The sequence below is a fragment of the Amia ocellicauda genome, chromosome 14, assembly GCF_036373705.1.
Source record: "Amia ocellicauda isolate fAmiCal2 chromosome 14, fAmiCal2.hap1, whole genome shotgun sequence".
Lineage (NCBI taxonomy): Eukaryota > Metazoa > Chordata > Actinopteri > Amiiformes > Amiidae > Amia > Amia ocellicauda.
Genome location: NC_089863.1, coordinates 14,819,780 through 14,842,618, shown reverse-complemented (window position 1 = coordinate 14,842,618; position 22,839 = coordinate 14,819,780). Strand labels below are relative to the sequence as shown.

Genomic DNA, 22,839 nt, shown 5'->3' with positions numbered 1-22,839 from the left:
TGAATACAATAAGCATTGGCATCTGAGCTGTTACTATGAATAAGACAAAAAGCGGTTCAAGCTTGTTGTGTCTGTTGGTGTAAAAATAATTAAAGAATGTTTCCTAACCCTAAATTGTTTCACATAGTTGCAGGCAAAGAAATACACGAGGTAATGTTTGTGTGCCGACCAAACCCAACTCTAGCTCAGGAATGTTGTTAGCTAATATGCTCCATTAATCCTATTTTTCGCATCTTATTGATAGATGTTTACAGCACTATGCCTAGTGAGTTTTTTTTTTCCCCACCACTGACTAATACTTATTGTGTTTTTAATTTGTAATTTATTTAGATATCCAGTGCAGGCGCTGCACACGTATAGGCAAAACAAGTGTGTAACATCTTCATCTCTCATCTGAAAACAGGTGAAACCAGGTGACATTTTTGAGAAATAATTGTTCAGTACAAATCCAATTATAACATTTTTTATAGAAAGCCGTAAGTGTGTTCAATCACAATGATCTGATCATGTCAATAATGTTATTATTAAGGGTTTGGGGTGGGGTGGGGGGGTTCATTGCTGATCACATTGCAGGAGGGTCACTTAGAAAGCTGTCTCTCTCTAGGAGCAGGGACCCAGTGTAAAACAGGCAGGACTGGTTGGTTGAGGACTACACTAAAGAGGGCGTAAAGAAGAGTGACAGTAGTGACACAACAGCATAAAAAGCTGTTTCCATGCATGCATGTCATCAGATAACACGAGAGAGGAGGAAAGAACAAAGAAAGACACATCGGGGAGAGAGCTGTCACACAAAGTGCACTTTGGGACCATGGCACCATGGATCTGTTTGGTTTTACTAATGGTTTTTACCTTGAAAGGTAAGCAATGGTTTTCAGATCCCAATAACAGCATAATTAACCATGAGGCGTGTGTGTTAGGTTAGCCTTGCTCTAGGGGTAGGGCTCAAGTGTGACAATAAATACAGTTCACATAGAGAATTAAGAATCAAGTGGATTGAACAGAGTTTGGGCATCATGGGGCTGCAACCACAGACACTTTTGCTGTGACACCAAACATGACAGCAAAATCATGTTGGCCCATTCCTTGACTCTTTTTTGTTTTGTTTTGTTTTTTAGCTAAGACAATTAATAAACCTGTTCTTTGCAAATTAGACATACTTTAAAATAGGGCAGTAACTAGTACAGGCAGTAGCTTGTTTTTAGGAATCAATCAATTTTAACAAAAACAACAATAACATTAAAAATGCCATAGCTCTGCACTAAGTTGCGCACTAGCTAGTATGGTCGGGATCATCCCCAGATGCGGACTGAAGTTAGTGCCATTGCAATGAAGAAAGAGCAGAGCTGGAGACGAGCTGATCCCCAGTTTACGGTACTAAGGATGAAGTTTGTTGTTATGCTACTAAGCAGGACGTGAAGTCAGTGAAGAGGCCGGGCCTCGACTCTACTAGCAAATCTGAGCGGTTGTTTGCAGCCTATTCAGAACACCAGTGGAGACATGCTGATGCTCACTGGCAATGCTAACCGTGTTAAAATGTGAAAGCCATATAAAATACATATCTAAGGCTACATTGCTTTTCCCATTGCACTTTTTTCCACAAACGAGACCCAAACCTATTATCCAGACTAAACATTTAATATGACGTAGGTCTTAATTATTTAAGAAAATAACGAGTGTAACGCACCAGCGCCTCCCACCGCAGCCCAACAGAGCCCCTGTACAGAGCTCTCAGCGCTGAACACAGCCCTGCCCGGGCAAGGTGTACCAGTACTCTATTGGCATATACTACTAAGCAGGCTATAGGATACATTCAGCCCACTATATATAACTTAATATAATGCATATAATATTGCTTTACAATTCCAACCAACTGGACAATAATTCCTACAGAGCTTTCTATAGTCTATATTCTCAGTTATTTCATAGCATTTAATGAAACCTTGCAGCCGAATATTTGTACACTGGTTATTTTATTTTATTTTATTTTTTGTAGCTGTGATGTCAATTGTATCCATGTACACCAGAGCATTTGCTGCTATACTTACGTTAAAAAATATATAGTCAATGTCAAAAATAAAAAAGTAAACGTATTTTATATGTGATAAATACATAAATAAATAAATACAACATTATTTGTGGTTATGAATAGTTCAGTTACAAAAGCTTGCAATACATTGGGATTTTTCACATTTAGTCCCATATTTAGGGCTGGATTAAATCAAAACTTTGACCACCTGTTAATAGAAAACTACAAAACTGTACATCATAGTGGTTACATTTATGATTAGAAGAAACTGCCATCTTACTAAAAATCAAAACGCAACTGAAAATTTTGATTTAATCTGGCCCTCAGTCTCATCTACGGACCGCAGCAGTAACTTTTGGTTTCGTTGCAATGGAGACCTTTTTTAGTCCACAGCTGGGGACCAACTTCAGCCGACAAGTTCATTGCAATTGGTATTTAACTTGTGTACTAGCTTAGTACAGAGCTGTGCACTAACCACGGGATCATCTCCAGTTGGTGCGCTGCTTTCAGTTAGTTGCAATTGACCCATAGTAATTAGTGCTATATAAATAAAATAAAATCACTAATCGCTGCCGAATTGCAGTTTTAGTGACAGGACTCCGTAATCCTAGTGTAACTTCAGGTGATCATGAAAAGTATATTTCTTACAAAGACAAATAATCTGCAACAAATTTTAAATTCACTATTCCAACTCCCAGCTGGAGAAAGGAGAAGAGAAGGTAGTTATTCTCAGCACAGGGGCGATTCTAGGATTTTGGAAATGGGAGGGCCATAAGGGGGCCATGATTATTACAGAGGGGGTCATGACCTCTTCCAGGGTGGTCCGGGTGCAAGCTTCCCCGGGCAGATTGTTTTGTAAAATGGATTTTGAAAAGTCAATTTGTAAACTAAGATTGAAGCAAATTACAAGGATAAACTGGGAAATTCATACAAATCCAGCAAAAATGTACCACCTATTTGCTACCATTAGCTAGTGACAAAATAGACAACAGTGATACCTTACTGCCATTAACACAATAGGCAATTGTGACAATAGGCAACTCCACCCACCTCACCCCCAAAAGTGCTTCAATATGGATACATCCCTGAGCATTTGTTCAGTGCAAGGGGAATGGTATTAGTGAACAAAATAGGGTCCCCTTAATATGCAAAAATAAAGAAAGAAAATGCCTGATTGGACAGAATGGGTACACACTGTACATTAAGAAGCCCCTTTTAAGACACTAGCTAAAGTTACTGCTCCACTGATAATTATTTGAAACAACCAGAGCTTGTTAGGGTTACCATATCTGACCTTTCAATAAAGAGGACACAAAAGGTGGGGCTGGCAGTGGGGGGCTGGAAGTGTGCACAACAAAGTGTTATGATCATTAGACCTATTGCCTGTTTTCCCCGACCATGAATCTAGCAGCTAACCTATCCTCCATTGCCCTGTTTGCCAGTTCAAGACCTCACACCTGCTTTTGACTTGTCTTCACTGTTCCGCACCTGGGTCTACTACTCTTGGCAGTCTCCCTGTTACAATGAAACCAGAATGGACTGAATGCCCATCATATCAAAGTGAAAAATATAATCTTTAAATTGTTCTAAATTAATTACAAATTCTGAATGTGGAAAAGTCCAAGGGGGGTGAATACTTTTGAGAGCCACTGTAACTTATAACAATCAATAACATGAACGATTAGTATTGTTTTTTCAAAAAATATGTGCATGATTGATTTAGATAATAAATAAATTAATATAAAATGTATTAACTTTTCAGAAACAAAATGCGATTATATGAAAATACATTTTAACACTATAACAAGGTAATATAGTACAAATATAAAACTATGAAGAAACAGTAACAACAACTAAACACTAGTGATTTGAGAAGGTGTGAGAATATGTTCATTCTGCTGTGACCCGCGCCTGTCACTGCTGTCGCCGTTTCTTCAAAGAAAATCTCTAAAACATCCTAGTGATTTTCAATGCATAATCGCCCTCCGCAAACATGTCTTTTCGCTGCCCTGTCAATCCTGCCCTCTCACTCACTCTCTCCCTTCTCATCTCAACCTCATTTATTTTGTAAATTGTTAACACCCCAACTAAATAAAACCTTCCTGATTGGTTGTTGAAGTATTTACAGCCGTCAGTCATTTATTATCAACCAATAGTTGCTCATAAAGGCTTGACATAGGTGAACACTATCACCTCACATTATTCACACCTATCATTATTCATATATGATTTAATTGTAGCGCTGCTGGAGCAGAAGGGTTAAACACACACCCGGGACTGTAGTTCAGTGTTGGAAAAAGGACAAGCAAGGCAAATACAGGACATTTTTAGATATTTAAAAATTCTGTCCGGACGGAGATTAAAGGACTGAAAAAGAAGACATGTCCGGTAAAAGCTGGATGTATGGTAACTCAAAGCTAGTGTAGCTTAAACAACCAATTTACCACAAACTGTCTTGTCTTGAAACTAACCTGTAGTCTGGCAGTGGCTGAGCGCATGCATGGAGCGGGTGTGTTAAATTCATAACTCCTCCTCTCTTGCCTGGATTCTTGCCGGGAGGTATACACATTAAAAGGACAACTTTAGTAAAATAACTCAGGGGGCTAAGCAGATTTTAGCAGGAGCCAGTGCCCCTATGACTCCCCCCCCCACCCCACTCCACCCCTGTCTCAGCATAACAAGCCAAGTTGCAGATGGCGGTAATATAAGAACATAAGGAAGGTTACAAACGAGAGGAGGCCATTTGCCCAATTGAGCTCATTTGGTGTCCATTAATAACTGAGTGATACAAGGATCCTATCCAGTCTATTTTTAAATGTTCCCAAATTTTCAGCTTCAGCCACATCACTGGGGAGTTTGTTCCAGATTGTGATGCCTCTCTGTGTGAAGAAGTGTCTCCTGTTTTCTGTCTTGAATGCCTTGAAGCCTTGCTCTCCTCTGAACTGCCTCTAGAGCAGCGATATCTTTCTTGAAGTGTGGAGCCCAGAACTGCACACAGTATCCAGATGAGCTCTAACTAGTGCATTGTACAGTCTGAACATTACTGCCCTTGTTCTAAATTCTACACTTTTGACAATATACGCTAACATCCTGTTTGCCTTTTTTATTGCTTCCACATTGTTTGGATGGAGAAAGTGAGGAGTCCACATAGACTCCTAGGTCTTTCTCATGTGTTACTTCATCCAGTTCTGTTCCTCCCATAGTGTAATTATAGTGGACATTTTTATTACCTGCATGTAATACCTTGCACTTGTCCACTAGCTTGATGTTTGGTATTCTTTTGATATTCGACTCACGAAAGCCAATGTGAATTATAAATTGCTTTATCTCCCCAACGACAAGAAGATCAGTTGTGAATTGTTCTTAATAGCCACGAAAGCATTGGGGTGTACACTTTCCTACAATGATATGTGCAGAGCTGTGAGACTCTGGACATGGCAATGGATGAAAAATGTTCTTCAGTTTTCCTCATCAATTGAAATGAATGGTGATATATTCTTGTCTGTTTCCTTTCTTGTAGAATCACAGGCTCAGGCAAATGGTAAGATTGTTAAACTTATTGGTTCCCTTCTTTAAAGTAAGTAATACAACATAATTAATTCTGTGTGTACATAGGTCAAATGAGAAATAATAATAATAATAATAATAATAATAATAATAATAATAATAATAATAAATACAGCAGTGTTCTCTGTTTTGAAAATCCAGTCTGTGGACAGGCCCCCCTCAACACCAGGATCGTGGGGGGTGAGTCTGCCCCACCTGGGAACTGGCCCTGGCAGGCGAGTCTCCATCTGGATGGGTCCCATGTATGCGGAGGCACCCTGATCTCCAGTGAATGGGTGCTGTCTGCCGCACACTGCTTCCAAAGGTACGGAGAAACAGAACGACACTTGTGGGCAGAAGCAGTTACAAATAAACGGCGTTACTGTAGACAGAGCAACACTGGGGGTATTAAATAAAGTGACTCATGGTGCTTTAGAGAGAGTGTGATTGAAGACTTTATCCTGGTAACACTGACAACTTCTCTGACTCTGGCTCGGTCTCTCTCTTGTAGCAATGTCCTCGGTAACACCGTGGATATATTAAATTCAGTAGCTCAGTCATTTAAATACAGTAACAGAACATATTTAGGAACAGCAAAAGTCGACTGATGCTTTCTCTGTCTCTGTGCAGCCCTGTTGTTGTCAGTCAGTGGACTGTGTATCTGGGATTACAGACACAGCAGGGCTCTAACCCCAACTCACAGTCAAGGGGGGTCCAGCAGATCATTGTCAACAGCAACTACGACCCTTATACCAACGACAACGACCTCGCCCTGATGAAATTGAGCAGCGCCGTCTCCTTCACGGACTTCATCCAGCCCATCTGTCTGGCAGCCAGCAACAGCACCTTCTACAACGGCACTGAATGCTGGATCACTGGCTGGGGCAACATTGCCTATGATGGTAATTTTATGTATTGTTACATGTCTGTCTTCTAACACACATCATCCAAGAATTTTACACACATATAGGGCCTCTAACTTTAGATTTGTACCAGATTTCTGACTCAAAAACTTTTTTCTAAACAAGAGTATACTCCCCTAATACTGTATACAAATAAACATGTGCACAGCTGTCTGCTGTACAAATGCAACAGAAAAAAATGGCTTTTTAGTTATACTGTGTAGCTTTGAGGTTCTTGATCGCTTTCCAGTTATTTGTTCTCAGCATAGATGTGAGGGGCTACCTTTTTCTCTATGTAAAATTATTTATTGAAGAAGTTGTTTTAATTTTTGCATATGCTCCTTATGTCAATATCTGAGAGAGCAGGCATCTGATATACTTGGTTGGTGTTTAAAACTATGTTTTAATGTAGTAATTGCCTACTTATGACAAAAGCAGTAGACTTTTAAATCTTATTTAATACTGACACTGTAGCCTAGTTAGCTGTCCTTTTTTGTGCATGGGCAATTTCACCACATTTTTATTAATGAAAAATTCCACCTGATTTAATAAAATATATTTCTCAGGCTTATTTTTTAAGGCAAATAATCCTCTTGATTGTTGTGGCTGCAGGTTTCTTCCAGATTCCTCAATACACTTTAATTTGTCTTAAGAAAGTCTTCAAAAGGCGCCTTCAAATTCCTGCATTGCCAGATTCCAGGAATTCTACATCTTGCTTCTCTTTTGTCTCTTGTGAATAAATCTGTACATGAAAACATGTAAACATGCAGTAAATGAACTTTACAGCTGTGTTGTCTTTCAGTGTCTCTGGGAGGTAACCAGACCCTGCAGGAGGTTGAGATACCCATCATTGGGAACAATCAGTGTGGCTGTCTGTACAATGATGTAGTCACTATCAACAGCGACATGATCTGTGCTGGACTGCTGCAGGGGGGCAAGGACTCCTGTCAGGTACAGAACCTTCTTATAAATCACAGATGAGAAATCAGCCAATCACAGAGCAGCATTTCCAAACATAAAACATTTCCAGTTGTATAAAACTATATTAGACTAGTCGAAACCATTTGACTGGTCTTCATTTTACAGTTAAATTAGTCTATGAAAGTTAGTCCTGAAAAGTTAGCTTCCTCATCCCCAGGCTAACTTAGAACTTAAGTCTATCTTCCACTGAAACTGGTGGCCTGAGTCTACAGCTACACGGTCACTGATGCTAACAGGCAGTGCTTCAAATGGCTCTCACACACCCCGCTGTCCCGCCCAAGGCAATCCCCGAAAAAATCGAGACCCCTCCCCAAGGATTTGAATAACCAACTGTATATCTTACCTGCACTTCTGTAATTTCGAAACTAATGTGTATTATTACCAATTTGTAATTGTGTGCTGTATTTAGCACTTTTGTTTGCTATTGTAACCTGTACAGTAAGTCGTGTGGCAAGGGATAAATAATAAAGTAATAATAATTAACTCTGCGCTGTGTTTAGTACGTGGATGTTTCCTCCTTAATTTACATATTATTTATCTTATCCTCACACCTCTGCTCCCCTTCCCCTGCCCTTCTCTCTTTTTCTTCCTCTGTGCTGCTGTACGGATGTGTGCTCTCTGTTCTGTTCTGTTCTGGCCCCGCGTTTAACCCAGGGCCTCTTTTTCGGGGGGGTGGAGCTGATGTAGCGATAGCCCAGCTACCCAGTTGTGGGGTGTCAGATGACTGGTGCAGGTGCAGGTGCAATCGTTTAATTAAAACACACGTGAAGAAAAGTAATTAGCGAATTTGCGAAAGAGAAAAAGAGAAAAGTGAAAAAGAAAACCCAGAAATACAACACACAATACATAAGAATAAGAATAAGAATAAGAATAAACAATATAAAAATCAATAATAATTAAATTAAGGCTTGTCACCTACTATGGCACTAACTTATATAATTAATATGATTATATATATATATATATATATATATATATAATATAATATAATTATTGTTTTTTTCTGATGTTCTGTAACTTCTTATAGTTTCTTACAGTAAATGACTGGATGAAATGCTAGTTCTAATAAGTAGTAAGCCAACTAACAATGATCTGGATGATGTTGCAGAAGCCCTTGTAAAAAAGCATCCTTGTCTGAGGGAGCAGGGATCTCCTCTCTGATATTGATATAATATAGTGATCAAACAGCTAGTAATTCATTGTTCATCCTTCCTGTGTTGAATGTAGTTGTGATGTTCTGATAGGTTGAGTGACAAGTGCATTGTTAAAGTTTTTCAGATCGTTAAAGAGTTAATGCGTATATCAACTGTACCTCTGCTATCTACATTCTTTGCTAAGTTCGACCGGTACTCTCCACGCATGATAGAGATCTTTCGATGTAAAGGTGGGGTGGCTGGAAGAAAAAACATCTAGACATCTCATGGTGGCCATCTCCAAGGTTTGAATTGAAATGGGTAGACATACAGTATGCTTATAAAATACTTTTTATGCCCCTGTCATGACCATTGCATGAGTATAATTCTCTATACATATGGTATGCCGGTTTTCACTTAATCAGAACACTTAATCATGTAAGTATACTGATTACATCAGCTTCAGCCAGAGATGAGGAAGTAATTTGGTTAGAATGAAAAACCACCCTGTGTGTGTGTGGTTGAATCATTTCATGTCTGATTTGGTTGAGATCTTGTATAGATGATGAGTACTTGCCTTTTGGGCTCCTGAGACCAAAGTATTGTCTATCACACAATAACCATGCTCAAAACATTTGCAAAAAAAAGGTGTTTAATTGTTTAATTGTTGTTGTTTAATTGTTTAAAACTTGAAATGACAGAAGTCATGCACAAATCCTGAAAGATTGTTTTAAGGCTGTTTTCTTCATGAGCCTCTTATTTTGTTGGCAAAATAAGGAAAAGGAATTGAAAAAGAAAACCCAGAAATACACCACACAATACAAAAGAATAATAATAAACAATTTAAAAAATCAGTAATAATTAAATTATGGCTTGTCACCTCCCATGGCACTAACTTATATAATTATGACTTGTTTTTTTCTGATGTTCTGTAACTTCTTATAGTTTCTTACAGTAAACGACTGGATGAAATGCTAGTTCTAATAAGTAGTAAGCAATTAAGAAAACAAAATGTCACCTTCTGATTTGTAGCCTTTCATAGGTTCTTTATTAGTCTTACTGTGTCCCCTTACAGTGTCTCTCTTTCTCTTCAGGGAGACTCTGGGGGTCCCCTGGTCTGTAAGCAGGGCTCTGCCTGGGTTCAGGGTGGCATTGTGAGTTTCGGAGCAGGATGTGCCCAACCCAATTATCCTGGGGTGTACACCAGGGTGTCCCAATACCAGGGCTGGATCAATGGGCAGTTGGGGGCCAGCGGTCCAGGGTTTGTGACCTTCACTTCCAGTGGCAATAACACTGACAACAGTTACATATGTGACGTAGCAACACAGCAAACAACTACAGCACCAACTACTGAGCCAAACCCAGGTAACCTCTGATTAGAGTCCAATGACATGAAAAATGTATGTTACTGTAGAGGAATGTAGCATGTGGTGAAAGTGGATCGGTGAATACAGAATTCTCCAGATGCGATACAATGTGGCTCCTCAAAGCCCAAGCCAGGACATGTTTGATAAGGATCCCTTATAATATCCATGAGAATTGTTGGGTAGAACAGGGGGGTCAGACTCCAGTCCTGGGGGCCGCAGTGTCTGCTGGATTGTGTTCCAACAGGAGCTCTCAATCATTCAGTTGCCTACAAATGCCTAGAGTGTAAAGTGTTTTGGGACCAATACGTGAACATTATAATAACTTCTGTGTGTACACTTAAGAAGAGAAGATATATATATATATATATATATATATATATATATATATATATATATATATATATATATATATATAATATGTCAAAAAATACTTTGTCAATAGAGAATAACAATAGAAAACAAAACATTCAGCTCTCATTTCTATGTGCTTGTGTCTTACAGTAGACATCTGTGGGCAGCCCATAGGATCATTGGACTGGCCCTGGCAGGCTAGTCTGCACCGCAATGGGACACACGTCTGTGGGGGAACTCTGCTCACCAGTGAGTGGGTGATGACAGATGCACAGTGCTTACCCAGGTAGAGTCAACCTCAGATTACCCCCCCTGTCCATACAGCCCAAGTTATCATATGTCCTTTTTGCACTGTACCAGGGTCAAGCCAATGACTCTAGACACGATAACTACAAGATTACTAGATTCTGTAACACCAGTGATTCTAGACGCTGCAAAACTGGTCTTGGACTAAAAAAACAACAGACTTTAGCCATTAGGAATCCAGCACATTTATTTGTCACATACAGAGGGACAGGCAGGATCAATTGGGATAGTATATTTTTGCCAAGTCTGCCAAAAGTTTGTGGCATATACATCGCACTGGATCCTTTAAGCTTAAACACACGTAAAATGGTAACTCCGCACAAAGCAACTCTTGGGACTTTAGACACCGACATTAATGCTTTAATATCTGTACAGGTCTATATTATCCACTCTGTGTCTCTCCATCTCCCTCTCCGTCCAGCTCTGTGAATCTCAGCCAGTGGACGGTGGTCCTAGGCATACAGAACCAGAGTGGCTCCAACCCATATAAAGTGTCAGCGGGGGTCCAGCAGGTCATCAGCAGCAACTTCAATGGCAGCAACATCGCCCTCCTGCAACTGAAGCCCAACGTCTCATTCAACGACAACATCCTGCCCATCTGCCTGCCAGACCCGGGCATCTTTTTGGGCTCTAATCCTGACTGTTGGGTTACTGGCTGGGGCAGCCAGTGGGTGGGAATAGGTGAGTCAGTGCTATGAAAACACACCTAAAGGGATGCTAATGAGGTCAGCCAAAGCAAGATACTTCACCACTTCATTGTTCCATTCCATCCACCTAAACGAAGGACCTTTGGGAGACCCTTTCGCAATGTTCGCAATGCAAACACAGAGAGTGATATTTGATATTTGATTGTTAATATTTTTGAAGGCTGATTGCAATATCAACTGAAAACGAGTGTCTGTTTTTTTGCCACCAGGGATGCTCCAGGCACAGCAAGTGACACTCACCCAGTGTTCCAACACCTCCTCTCCTGACGCAATCTGTACCGAACCCCTGGACTTGCAGCAGGTACCAGCAGTCCTGTCTGACCCTCACTGCTCTTTCTCCATTTCGTATTCAGAGTGATTTATTTTTTATAACAAGTTGTTGTCGTTTCTATCTCTCTGGCTCAGTGTGGCGCTAAAGTAACTGCATCCAGTCAAGGTGGTCAGTAATTGTGACTATGATAACCTCTGTTTCTCTCACACTCAATACTGTGTATGTCCTGTCAGCCAGCCATTGAGTGATCTAGTGTACCCTGATGTCCTGATGTCCCTGTGTTTGTATTAACAGTCTGTGTGTCTGTGTCTCTCTTTCTCTTCCCCCTTCTAGGGATACCAGGGTGGTCCCCTCGTCTGTTACCTATCCTCAGGTTGGGTTCAGATCAGCGTCATCACAGTTGAAAAAGGGGATCGTGCCCTCGTGCCCATGGGGTTCACCAGCATAACCGAGTACGATAACTTCCTGCAGGGGATTGTGGGCCCCAGCCTGCCCCTCGTTAGAGCCAGTGTAAGCTCTGCTCCCAAGACCATGGAGGCAATCTCGCTCATTCTTTTCTTACTACTGGCAATCTGGATCTAGGCAATGTTGCCTCTTATGGCTCCTCACACTAGCACACAGACACCACATTTTGTATGTATAAATATCAGCACTTACTTCAAAGATTTAAAACATGTAATTTAGAACAGCATTCATTCCAGGAACCTCACTTAAGGTGGGTCACTTAAACCACTACAGGAGATGTCATCTCTATCACTCACACACGCACACAAACACACACCTTTGTACATACCAAAATGATGACCCAGGTCTTTAAATCTTGACATAAACATTGAAAATGGCGGTGTTTCTTCAAATTCTTGAAATGTAAGTGCATTGGTACAATATATATAGGGTAAATGAAAATCATAGCTCCTCTGCAATCTTGCATTTCAGAATTACAGCACACTCTGATATCAAAAGTCTGTGCCGAATCTCTTTCTAGCCTGGTTAACAGTATGCAAATGTTGATACATTTTTTCTGGAGACCTCTTTTCTTCCACAGTATAGCCATAACTGGATTCCATAATGCGATAGTGAGGGACTATAGCACAAGAAGATTGTAGGGCAATCATGTCAGACTGAGGGAACAGTAGAAGATGAGCAGAAAATACATGGGCTCTCCAGGACCAGTGCAAAACAACATACAACTACTTTACTGCTTAAGTTTGATTCCAGATCTCTTGAAAAAGAATGAGAAGACACCAAGACCATCTGAATGCATTTTTACATTTATCTTGTTTGTCTCAATATACTTATACAATATACTTATTTACTTATTTATCTATTAATACACACATACATACAGACAACATCTCCATCTAGCTACTAGTATAGTATTGTAGTGCCGTCTGCTGGCACAACCCAGCGCCAGAGGCTGTATTAAACGTTCAGGGGGGCGCAAGGGATGATGGTAGTGGCCCTAGGAACTTTAGGTGGACTGTGCAGTCAGGAGAGTGTCCGGCGGCCAGCAGTCACTGTAAATACTTTTTGCAGGGACATTTTTGTGTGAACTTGCTGTCCTGTATGCTCCTATCCCTGATTATATGTGCCTCTGTCTGTCCACCTTGGCTGACTCACTGAGTGCCTGTCACAGCCTTCCTCATTTTCCCCGTTTTTCCTCAATGTTTAGTCTATTGTCCGTATAAGGGCGGAAGTGTCATTTGTCAACATAATGTCACTGAATAAAGTACAATTCTTGTTTTGAAAAGAGCTGAGTTTTGTTTCACTGCTTTAAAAAACTATTACAGTTTGTATCTTTTACAATATATGTATTTCTCTTAAACTGAGCTGTGGAATTCACAGGAAGCTGCCAAGATAACGATCATTATCCACCCCCAACCCCACATAGACGACCAGAGGAAGACTGCTGGAGACACACAAGGTTGTCAGATACACAGGAAGGTGCTGATGGTGCAGAATTATAGTGACTTGACACTCCTTGGTATCTTATTTCTAAGTGCTGAGTAGTTGGCAAGTTTATTTCTGCATAAGAGATATTTATCTCTTTCTTAAGTATCTCATTCAGAGGATGCATTTCTGTGCTTATCTAAATCAGAGGACTACACACAGGAAGTTGAAGAATTGTAACTATCACACACCCCAACACACACACACAGACATGAATGTGCGTCAATGTTGGTTTCTTTCCCAGTCCAAAAGAGACAGTGTCTTAGGGGGTTCCATATTTTTCCACTTCCATGTGTGTATATAAAAGCTGACTGAAAAATAAAACAAATTCAAGTGTGTGCAGGAAGAAGGCATTCAGTGTGGCACTGACCCCCATTCCCATAAGCATCATGCACTGAGCAGTGTGCAGTAAGGAAGCCAGCCTACACATACAGCTGCAAAATGAAAACAAAAATTACATTACAGGCATTACAGAGCAATCTTCCCCTAGTGCTGATTGTGTGTAAGGATTCAGTGTCTTTGTAATGGATTGGTGCTCTAAGGAATCAGCGTTATTTATTTTTTCTCTACCATACTCATATAATTTGTAATTGCTGCAGAGAATCCTGTCTATTTATGCATTTATCAATAAGTTAGTTATCTTTTTAGTTAGCAGTAAATCAGTTGGATGGTACTCATGGCCATGCATGTAAGTATGTGTGCGTGTGTGCGTGTGTGTGTGTGCGTGCTCGCTCGTGTGTCAGTGGCCTGTGACGTGAGTGTGTTATCTAGGTAATGGTGGATGTAAAGCAGATATATGCTTTTCCTCTAAGAACTTGCCTAAGGAGAAGTGGTAGATGTGGAGAGTCAGTCCTCTGTGTCCAGTGAGAAGCCAGGAGGGTCAAAATGCAGCTGCTGTTTTGGATCCTGCTCCTGAGCATCTATGAAGGTAAGAACTCAAACCAAATCCTTCTTAAAGGTAATTATCCTCACATCACTTTAACCAAGATTCTTATTATTAATGCTATTAGTGCTCAAACTGCACAGGATGAGGGTTACCTGGTTTAACATAGATTAATGTGTATTCTGGAATAAACCAGTTTTTCTGTTTAGACCATGATTAGAATAGATTCAGGCTTAAATCAGAGCACTGGAATGCTGTGGTTTGGTCCCCCTTAGTCGCACATGGGTCCGTTTGGTGATAATGAACATACTGAATGGCATTCACAGTATTTCACTGTTCTCGATTGGTTTATATATATAGTATGCACTGACATGTTTTTTTAATACTTTTATTATTGAGTTTGGTAATTGATTGTGCTTTTATTAATACTTTTAACTTTTCAGTGATTTCTTCTGTGATTGTGCCCTTTTCTTCTTTTACTCTGATATATTATTATTATTATTATTATTATTATTATTATTATTTATTTAGTCATTTTTCCATCTCTCTGCCTGAATTGCTTGTTAAGCCTACTGCAATTTAGCCAGATTGGAGAAACATTAAAGATATTTTCTGTAGTCCTGGTAACAAAGATACCTACACATTGTTTGCCTGTACAAGTTCACAATCACTGATCAAAATTAGACTAATATTGAAAAATATAAGTTATAAGAACACAAACACAATGGAAATGCCAGTATATATTCAATGCAAATATACAAAACTGTATATTTTATTTATTTATTTATTTCAGCATTATTTTCCCATTTGCTGCTTTGCTATTTACATTTATCAATGCCCTTTTACATTTCAAAGCATGTTCTCTATTTCTTTTTCAATGTGACAAACCACCATCTGTCAAACACAGCTAGTGTGCGGTATCACTCAAAAAAATAAATAATTGGCTAGGCCACTCCAGGACCTTAATGTGCTTCTTCTTGAGCCACTCCTTTGTTGCCTTGGCTGTGTGTTTTGGGTCATTGTCATGCTGGAATACCCATCCACGACCCATTTTCAATGCCCTGGCTGAGGGAAGGAGGTTCTCACCCAAGATTGGATGGTACAAGGCCCCGTCCATCGTCCCCTTGATGCGGTGCAGTTGTCCTGTCCCCTTAGCAGAAAAACATCCCCAAAGCATAATGTTTCCACCTCCATGTTTGACGGTGGGGATGGTGTTCTTGGGGTCATTCCTCCTCCTCCAAACACGGCGAGTTGAGTTGATGCCAAAAAGCTCGATTTTGGTCTCATCTGACCACAACACTTTCACCCAGTTCTCCTCTGAATCATTCAGATGTTCATTGGCAAACTTCAGACGGGCCTGTACATGTGCTTTCTTGAGCAGGGGGACCTTGCGGGCGCTGCAGGATTTCAGTCTTTCACGGCATAGTGTGTTACCAATTGTTTTCTTGGTGACTATGGTCCCAGCTGCCTTGAGATCGTTAACAAGATCCTCCCGTGTAGTTCTGGGCTGATTCCTCACCGTTCTCATGATCATTGAAACTCCATGAGGTGAGATCTTGCATGGAGCCCTAGACCGAGGGACACTGACAGTTATTTTGTGTTTCTTCCATTTGCGAATAATCGCACCAACTGTTGTCACCTTCTCACCAAGCTGCTTGGCGATGGTCTTGTAGCCCATTCCAGCCTTGTGTAGGTCTACAATCTTGTCCCTGACATCCTTGGACAGCTCTTTGGTCTTGGCCATGGTGGAGAGTTTGGAATCTGATTGATTGATTGCTTCTGTGGACAGGTGTCTTTTATACAGGTAACGAGCTGAGATTAGGAGCACTCCCTTTAAGAGAGTGCTCCTAATCTCAGCTCGTTACCTGTATAAAAGACACCTGGGAGCCAGAAATCTTGCTGATTGATAGGGGATCAAATACTTATTTCCCTCATTAACATGCAAATCAATTTATAACTTTTTTGAAATGCATTTTTCTGGATTTTTTTGTTGTTATTCTGTCTCTCACTGTTAAAATACACCTACCATTAAAATTATAGACTGATCATTTATTTGTCAGTGGGCAAACGTACAAAATCAGCAGGGGATCAAATACTTTTTTCCCTCACTGTAATGTAATCATGCCATCTATATTCCATCTAAACAAATCAAGTAAAATCAGTCTTGATTGTGTTATTTGAACACCACACAGATTTGTGGGTGAAATGTCATGTTAATATCTACATTCAATTTATTTGCCTTTTATTTAATTAAAACATGTTTACTTAGTTAGTGTAGTCAAATTACTTTAAGTTTAGTTTACATTTGTCAAACACTTTAGTACAACACAATCCAGCCTTGTATGAACTAATATAGGTTTTATCTGGTATTCTAATGTCAATCATGTTGTTTCAATTAGTGTTGTTTTCATTGCAAGTACTCGTAAGCATTCATTTTAATTAAAATGACCAAAGGCCCACTAACATACATAAAAAATGCAAGAGCATTTTATTTAATATTTGGCTTTAACATACAGCTGCCAAGATCCCTGTTCTTCTCCGCTTTCTCCCCTTTAACCATCTCATGCTAAACTTCCCTTTAGTTATCCTGAACTGACCCACAGGCCTCAATTTACCTTCATGCCACCTGAGAATACAAACCAACAGTCCTAATTGCAACCACACTGTTCTGAATGATGGTTGACACACACTTCAAAGATAAGAGACCAAGAGGATTAAATGAGTTGAGTAAATAAGAGGTACATTTAGAACTGTTGCACCCACAGCAATGCATGTAGGAGATCGTAGAACTACCAAAACAACGTTCACTCAGTTGAGAAGGATTACGCAAATGGAGACACTCTGACCTCCTGTGGACCTAACATTACACCAGATCTTTACCATCATTATCTCTACCATCTACATCTCCACAATATGCCAGTTACTACTGGCATATTGTCATTTTTAACTTAATTACTGACTAAAACAGTAAGTGACTTAATTCCTTCCAACACTCAATGAAAAGCACCAATTAAACCAATTTCCACCAAGACTCATTTTGTTTGTGTCAAATATTAACCATATAATCATACATTTGGGAATGCTGTATTCACTTCCAAATTCTAAGCGTAGTGGCTTCAAGAAAGCAGAGTTTACAAATAGTGTTGCAAAATGTCATTGTCATTTAAGATTTTTAACATTCAACATCCAACAATTTATTCAACTTTTGTAACAAATGCATGTACAATATTTTGCCAACAAAATAAGAGGCTCATGAAGAAAACAGCCTTAAAACAATCTTTCAGGATTTGTGCATGACTTCTGTCATTTCAAGTTTTAAACAATTAAACAACAACAATTAAACAATTAAACACCTTTTTTTTGCAAATGTTTTGAGCATGGTTATTGTGTGATAGACAATACTTTGGTCTCAGGAGCCCAAAAGGCAAGTACTCATCATCTATACAAGATCTCAACCAAATCAGACATGAAATGATTCAACCACACACACACAGGGTGGTTTTTCATTCTAACCAAATTACTTCCTCATCTCTGGCTGAAGCTGATGTAATCAGTATACTTACATGATTAAGTGTTCTGATTAAGTGAAAACCGGCATACCATATGTATAGAGAATTATACTCATGCAATGGTCATGACAGGGGCATAAAAAGTATTTTATAAGCATACTGTATGTCTACCCATTTCAATTCAAACCTTGGAGATGGCCACCATGAGATGTCTAGATGTTTTTTCTTCCAGCCACCCCACCTTTACATCGAAAGATCTCTATCATGCGTGGAGAGTACCGGTCGAACTTAGCAAAGAATGTAGATAGCAGAGGTACAGTTGATATACGCATTAACTCTTTAACGATCTGAAAAACTTTAACAATGCACTTGTCACTCAACCTATCAGAACATCACAACTACATTCAACACAGGAAGGATGAACAATGAATTACTAGCTGTTTGATCACTATATTATATCAATATCAGAGAGGAGATCCCTGCTCCCTCAGACAAGGATGCTTTTTTACAAGGGCTTCTGCAACATCATCCAGATCATTGTTAGTTGGCTTACTACTTATTAGAACTAGCATTTCATCCAGTCATTTACTGTAAGAAACTATAAGAAGTTACAGAACATCAGAAAAAAACAATAATTATATTATATTATATATATATATATATATATATATATATATATATATATATATATAATCATATTAATTATATAAGTTAGTGCCATAGTAGGTGACAAGCCTTAATTTAATTATTATTGATTTTTATATTGTTTATTCTTATTCTTATTCTTATTCTTATGTATTGTGTGTTGTATTTCTGGGTTTTCTTTTTCACTTTTCTCTTTTTCTCTTTCGCAAATTCGCTAATTACTTTTCTTCACGTGTGTTTTAATTAAACGATTGCACCTGCACCTGCACCAGTCATCTGACACCCCACAACTGGGTAGCTGGGCTATCGCTACATCAGCTCCACCCCCCCGAAAAAGAGGCCCTGGGTTAAACGCGGGGCCAGAACAGAACAGAACAGAGAGCACACATCCGTACAGCAGCACAGAGGAAGAAAAAGAGAGAAGGGCAGGGGAAGGGGAGCAGAGGTGTGAGGATAAGATAAATAATATGTAAATTAAGGAGGAAACATCCACGTACTAAACACAGCGCAGAGTTAATTATTATTACTTTATTATTTATCCCTTGCCACACGACTTACTGTACAGGTTACAATAGCAAACAAAAGTGCTAAATACAGCACACAATTACAAATTGGTAATAATACACATTAGTTTCGAAATTACAGAAGTGCAGGTAAGATATACAGTTGGTTATTCAAATCCTTGGGGAGGGGTCTCGATTTTTTCGGGGATTGCCTTGGGCGGGACAGCGGGGTGTGTGAGAGCCATTTGAAGCACTGCCTGTTAGCATCAGTGACCGTGTAGCTGTAGACTCAGGCCACCAGTTTCAGTGGAAGATAGACTTAAGTTCTAAGTTAGCCTGGGGATGAGGAAGCTAACTTTTCAGGACTAACTTTCATAGACTAATTTAACTGTAAAATGAAGACCAGTCAAATGGTTTCGACTAGTCTAATATAGTTTTATACAACTGGAAATGTTTTATGTTTGGAAATGCTGCTCTGTGATTGGCTGATTTCTCATCTGTGATTCATAAGAAGGTTCTGTACCTGACAGGAGTCCTTGCACCCCTGCAGCAGTCCAGCACAGATCATGTCGCTGTTGATAGTAGATTTCCTGAAATCTGGCAATGTAGGAATTTGCAGGAGCCTTTTGAAGGAGACTTTCTTAAGACACATTAAAGTGTATTGAGGAATTTGGAAGAAACCTGCAGCCAAAACAAGCAAGAAGATTATAGGTAGAATTATTAATACAAATTTGGTGAAATTGTGTTTATAATGAAGAAAATCAACAAAAATGCTCATGCACAAAAAAAGGACAGCTAATTAGGATACAGTGTCAGTATTAAATAAAAGTTAAAAGTCTACTGCTTCTTATGTCATGAGTTGGCAATTACTACTTTAAAATATAGTTTTCAACAACCAAGTATTTCAGATGCCTGCTCTCTCAGATATTGACAGAGGGAGCATATGCAAGAATTTAAACAACTTCTTTAATAAGTAATTTTGTAGAGAAAAATGTAGCCCCTCACATCTATGCTAAGAACAAATAACTGTAAATAAGTTTGTTTAACTTTCACCCATTCTACCTCATAACTGTTACATTTGTACACCAGACAGCTGTGCACATTTATTTATGTATTTGTTTATTTGTATACAGTATTAGGGGAGTATTCTTAACCCTTATGTAGAATAAAGCATTTGAGTGAGAAATCAGGAAAAAATCTAAAAACAAGCCCTGTGTGTAAAACTTTTGGATGATGTGTGTTAGAAGACAGACATGTAACAATACATAAAATTACCATCATAGGCAATGTTGCCCCAGCCAGTGATCCAACATTCAGTGCCGTTGTAGAAGGTGCTGTTGCTGGCTGCCAGACAGATGGGCTGGATGAAGTCCGTGAAGGAGACGGCGCTGCTCAATTTCATCAGGGCGAGGTCGTTGTCGTTGGTATAAGGGTCGTAGTTGCTGTTGACAATGATCTGCTGGACCCCCCTTGACTGTGAGTTGGGGTTAGAGCCCTGCTGTGTCTGTAATCCCAGATACACAGTCCACTGACTGACAACAACAGGGCTGCACAGAGACAGAGAAAGCATCAGTCGACTTTTGCTGTTCCTAAATATGTTCTGTTACTGTATTTAAATGACTGAGCTACTGAATTTAATATATCCACGGTGTTACCGAGGACATTGCTACAAGAGAGAGACCGAGCCAGAGTCAGAGAAGTTGTCAGTGTTACCAGGATAAAGTCTTCAATCACACTCTCTCTAAAGCACCATGAGTCACTTTATTTAATACCCCCAGTGTTGCTCTGTCTACAGTAACGCCGTTTATTTGTAACTGCTTCTGCCCACAAGTGTCGTTCTGTTTCTCCGTACCTTTGGAAGCAGTGTGCGGCAGACAGCACCCATTCACTGGAGATCAGGGAGCCTCCGCATACATGGGACCCATCCAGATGGAGACTCGCCTGCCAGGGCCAGTTCCCAGGTGGGGCAGACTCACCCCCCACGATCCTGGTGTTGAGGGGGGCCTGTCCACAGACTGGATTTTCAAAACAGAGAACACTGCTGTATTTATTATTATTATTATTATTATTATTATTATTATTATTATTATTATTATTATTTCTCATTTGACCTATGTACACACAGAATTAATTATGTTGTATTACTTACTTTAAAGAGTGGAACCAATAAGTTTAACAATCTTACCATTTGCCTGAGCCTGTGATTCTACAAGAAAGGAAACAGACAAGAATATATCACCATTCATTTCAATTGATGAGGAAAACTGAAGAACATTTTTCATCCATTGCCATGTCCAGAGTCTCACAGCTCTGCACATATCATTGTAGGAAAGTGTACACCCCAATGCTTTCGTGGCTATTAAGAACAATTCACAACTGATCTTCTTGTCGTTGGGGAGATAAAGCAATTTATAATTCACATTGGCTTTCGTGAGTCGAATATCAAAAGAATACCAAACATCAAGCTAGTGGACAAGTGCAAGGTATTACATGCAGGTAATAAAAATGTCCACTATAATTACACTATGGGAGGAACAGAAGTAACACATGAGAAAGACCTAGGAGTCTATGTGGACTCCTCACTTTCTCCATCCAAACAATGTGGAAGCAATAAAAAAGGCAAACAGGATGTTAGCGTATATTGTCAAAAGTGTAGAATTTAGAACAAGGGCAGTAATGTTCAGACTGTACAATGCACTAGTTAGAGCTCATTTTTATTTGACCTATTTTGTATATATTTGCACTGTATATAATGTTACATAAGGGTCCAAGGATTGAATGTTACACTCGTAACTTCTTGTTCATACATTAATAAATTGTATTTTTTTGCATGTACATATTTTTTTAAGATCATAACACTTTGTTGTTTACACCTCCAGCCCCCCACTGCCAGCCCCACCTTTTGAAGTGTCCTCTTTATTGAAAGGTCAGATATGGTAACCCTAACAAGCTCTGGTTGTTTCAAATAATTATCAGTGGAACAGTAACTTTAGCTAGTGGCTTAAAAGGGGCTTCTTAATGTACAGTGTTAAAGGTGCATTCCAGTGATTTTGGGGGGCTGTGTACCCATTCTGTCCATAAGGCATTTTCTTTCTTTATTTTTGCATATTAAGGGGACCCTATTTTGTTCACTAATTCCATTCCCCCTTGCACTGAACAAATGCTCAGGGATGTATCCATATTGTAGCACTTTTGGGGGTGAGGTGGGTGGAGTTGTATAAATTGCCTATTGTGTTAATGGCAGTAAGGTATCACTGTTGGGTGTAAGGTGGTACATTGTTGCTGAATTTGTATGAATTGCCCAGTTTATCCTTGTAATTTGCTTCAATCTTAGTTTACAAATTGACTTTTCAAAATCCATTTTACAAAACAATCTGCCCGGGGAAGCTTGCACCCGGACCCCCCTGACAGAGGTCAGCCCTCTGTAATAATCTTGGCCCCCTTATGGCCCTCCCATTTCCAAAATCCTAGAATCGCCCCTGTGCGATTACCTTCTCTTCTCCTTTCTCCAGCTGAGAGTTGGGATAGTGAATTAAAACACTAATTACTATGGGTCAATTGCAACGATGTTAATGTTATTGTTGTTTTTGTTAAAATTGATTGATCCCTAAAAACAAGCTACTGCCTGTACTAGTTACTGCCCTATTTTAAAGTATGTCTAATCTGCAAAGAACAGGTTTATTAATAAAAAAAAAAGAGTCAAGGAATGTGCCAACATGATTTTGGTTGGATTTGTACTGAACAATTAGTTCTCAAAAA

At 39.5% G+C, this 22,839-nt stretch overlaps 1 protein-coding gene across 1 annotated transcript; it reads left to right on the top strand.

Moving 5' to 3' along the window:
* The first annotated feature begins 710 nt into the window (after positions 1-710).
* On the top strand, positions 711-13,342 carry LOC136768808 (prostasin). Its single transcript, XM_066723181.1, has 10 exons — positions 711-857; positions 5,547-5,567; positions 5,735-5,897; positions 6,203-6,474; positions 7,277-7,425; positions 9,683-9,953; positions 10,457-10,592; positions 11,034-11,293; positions 11,529-11,620; positions 11,924-13,342. The coding sequence occupies exons 1-10, from the start codon at positions 722-724 to the stop codon at positions 12,170-12,172; spliced, it is 1,749 nt and encodes a 582-aa protein (XP_066579278.1). The 5' UTR covers positions 711-721; the 3' UTR covers positions 12,173-13,342.
* Positions 13,343-22,839: the final 9,497 nt, after the last annotated feature.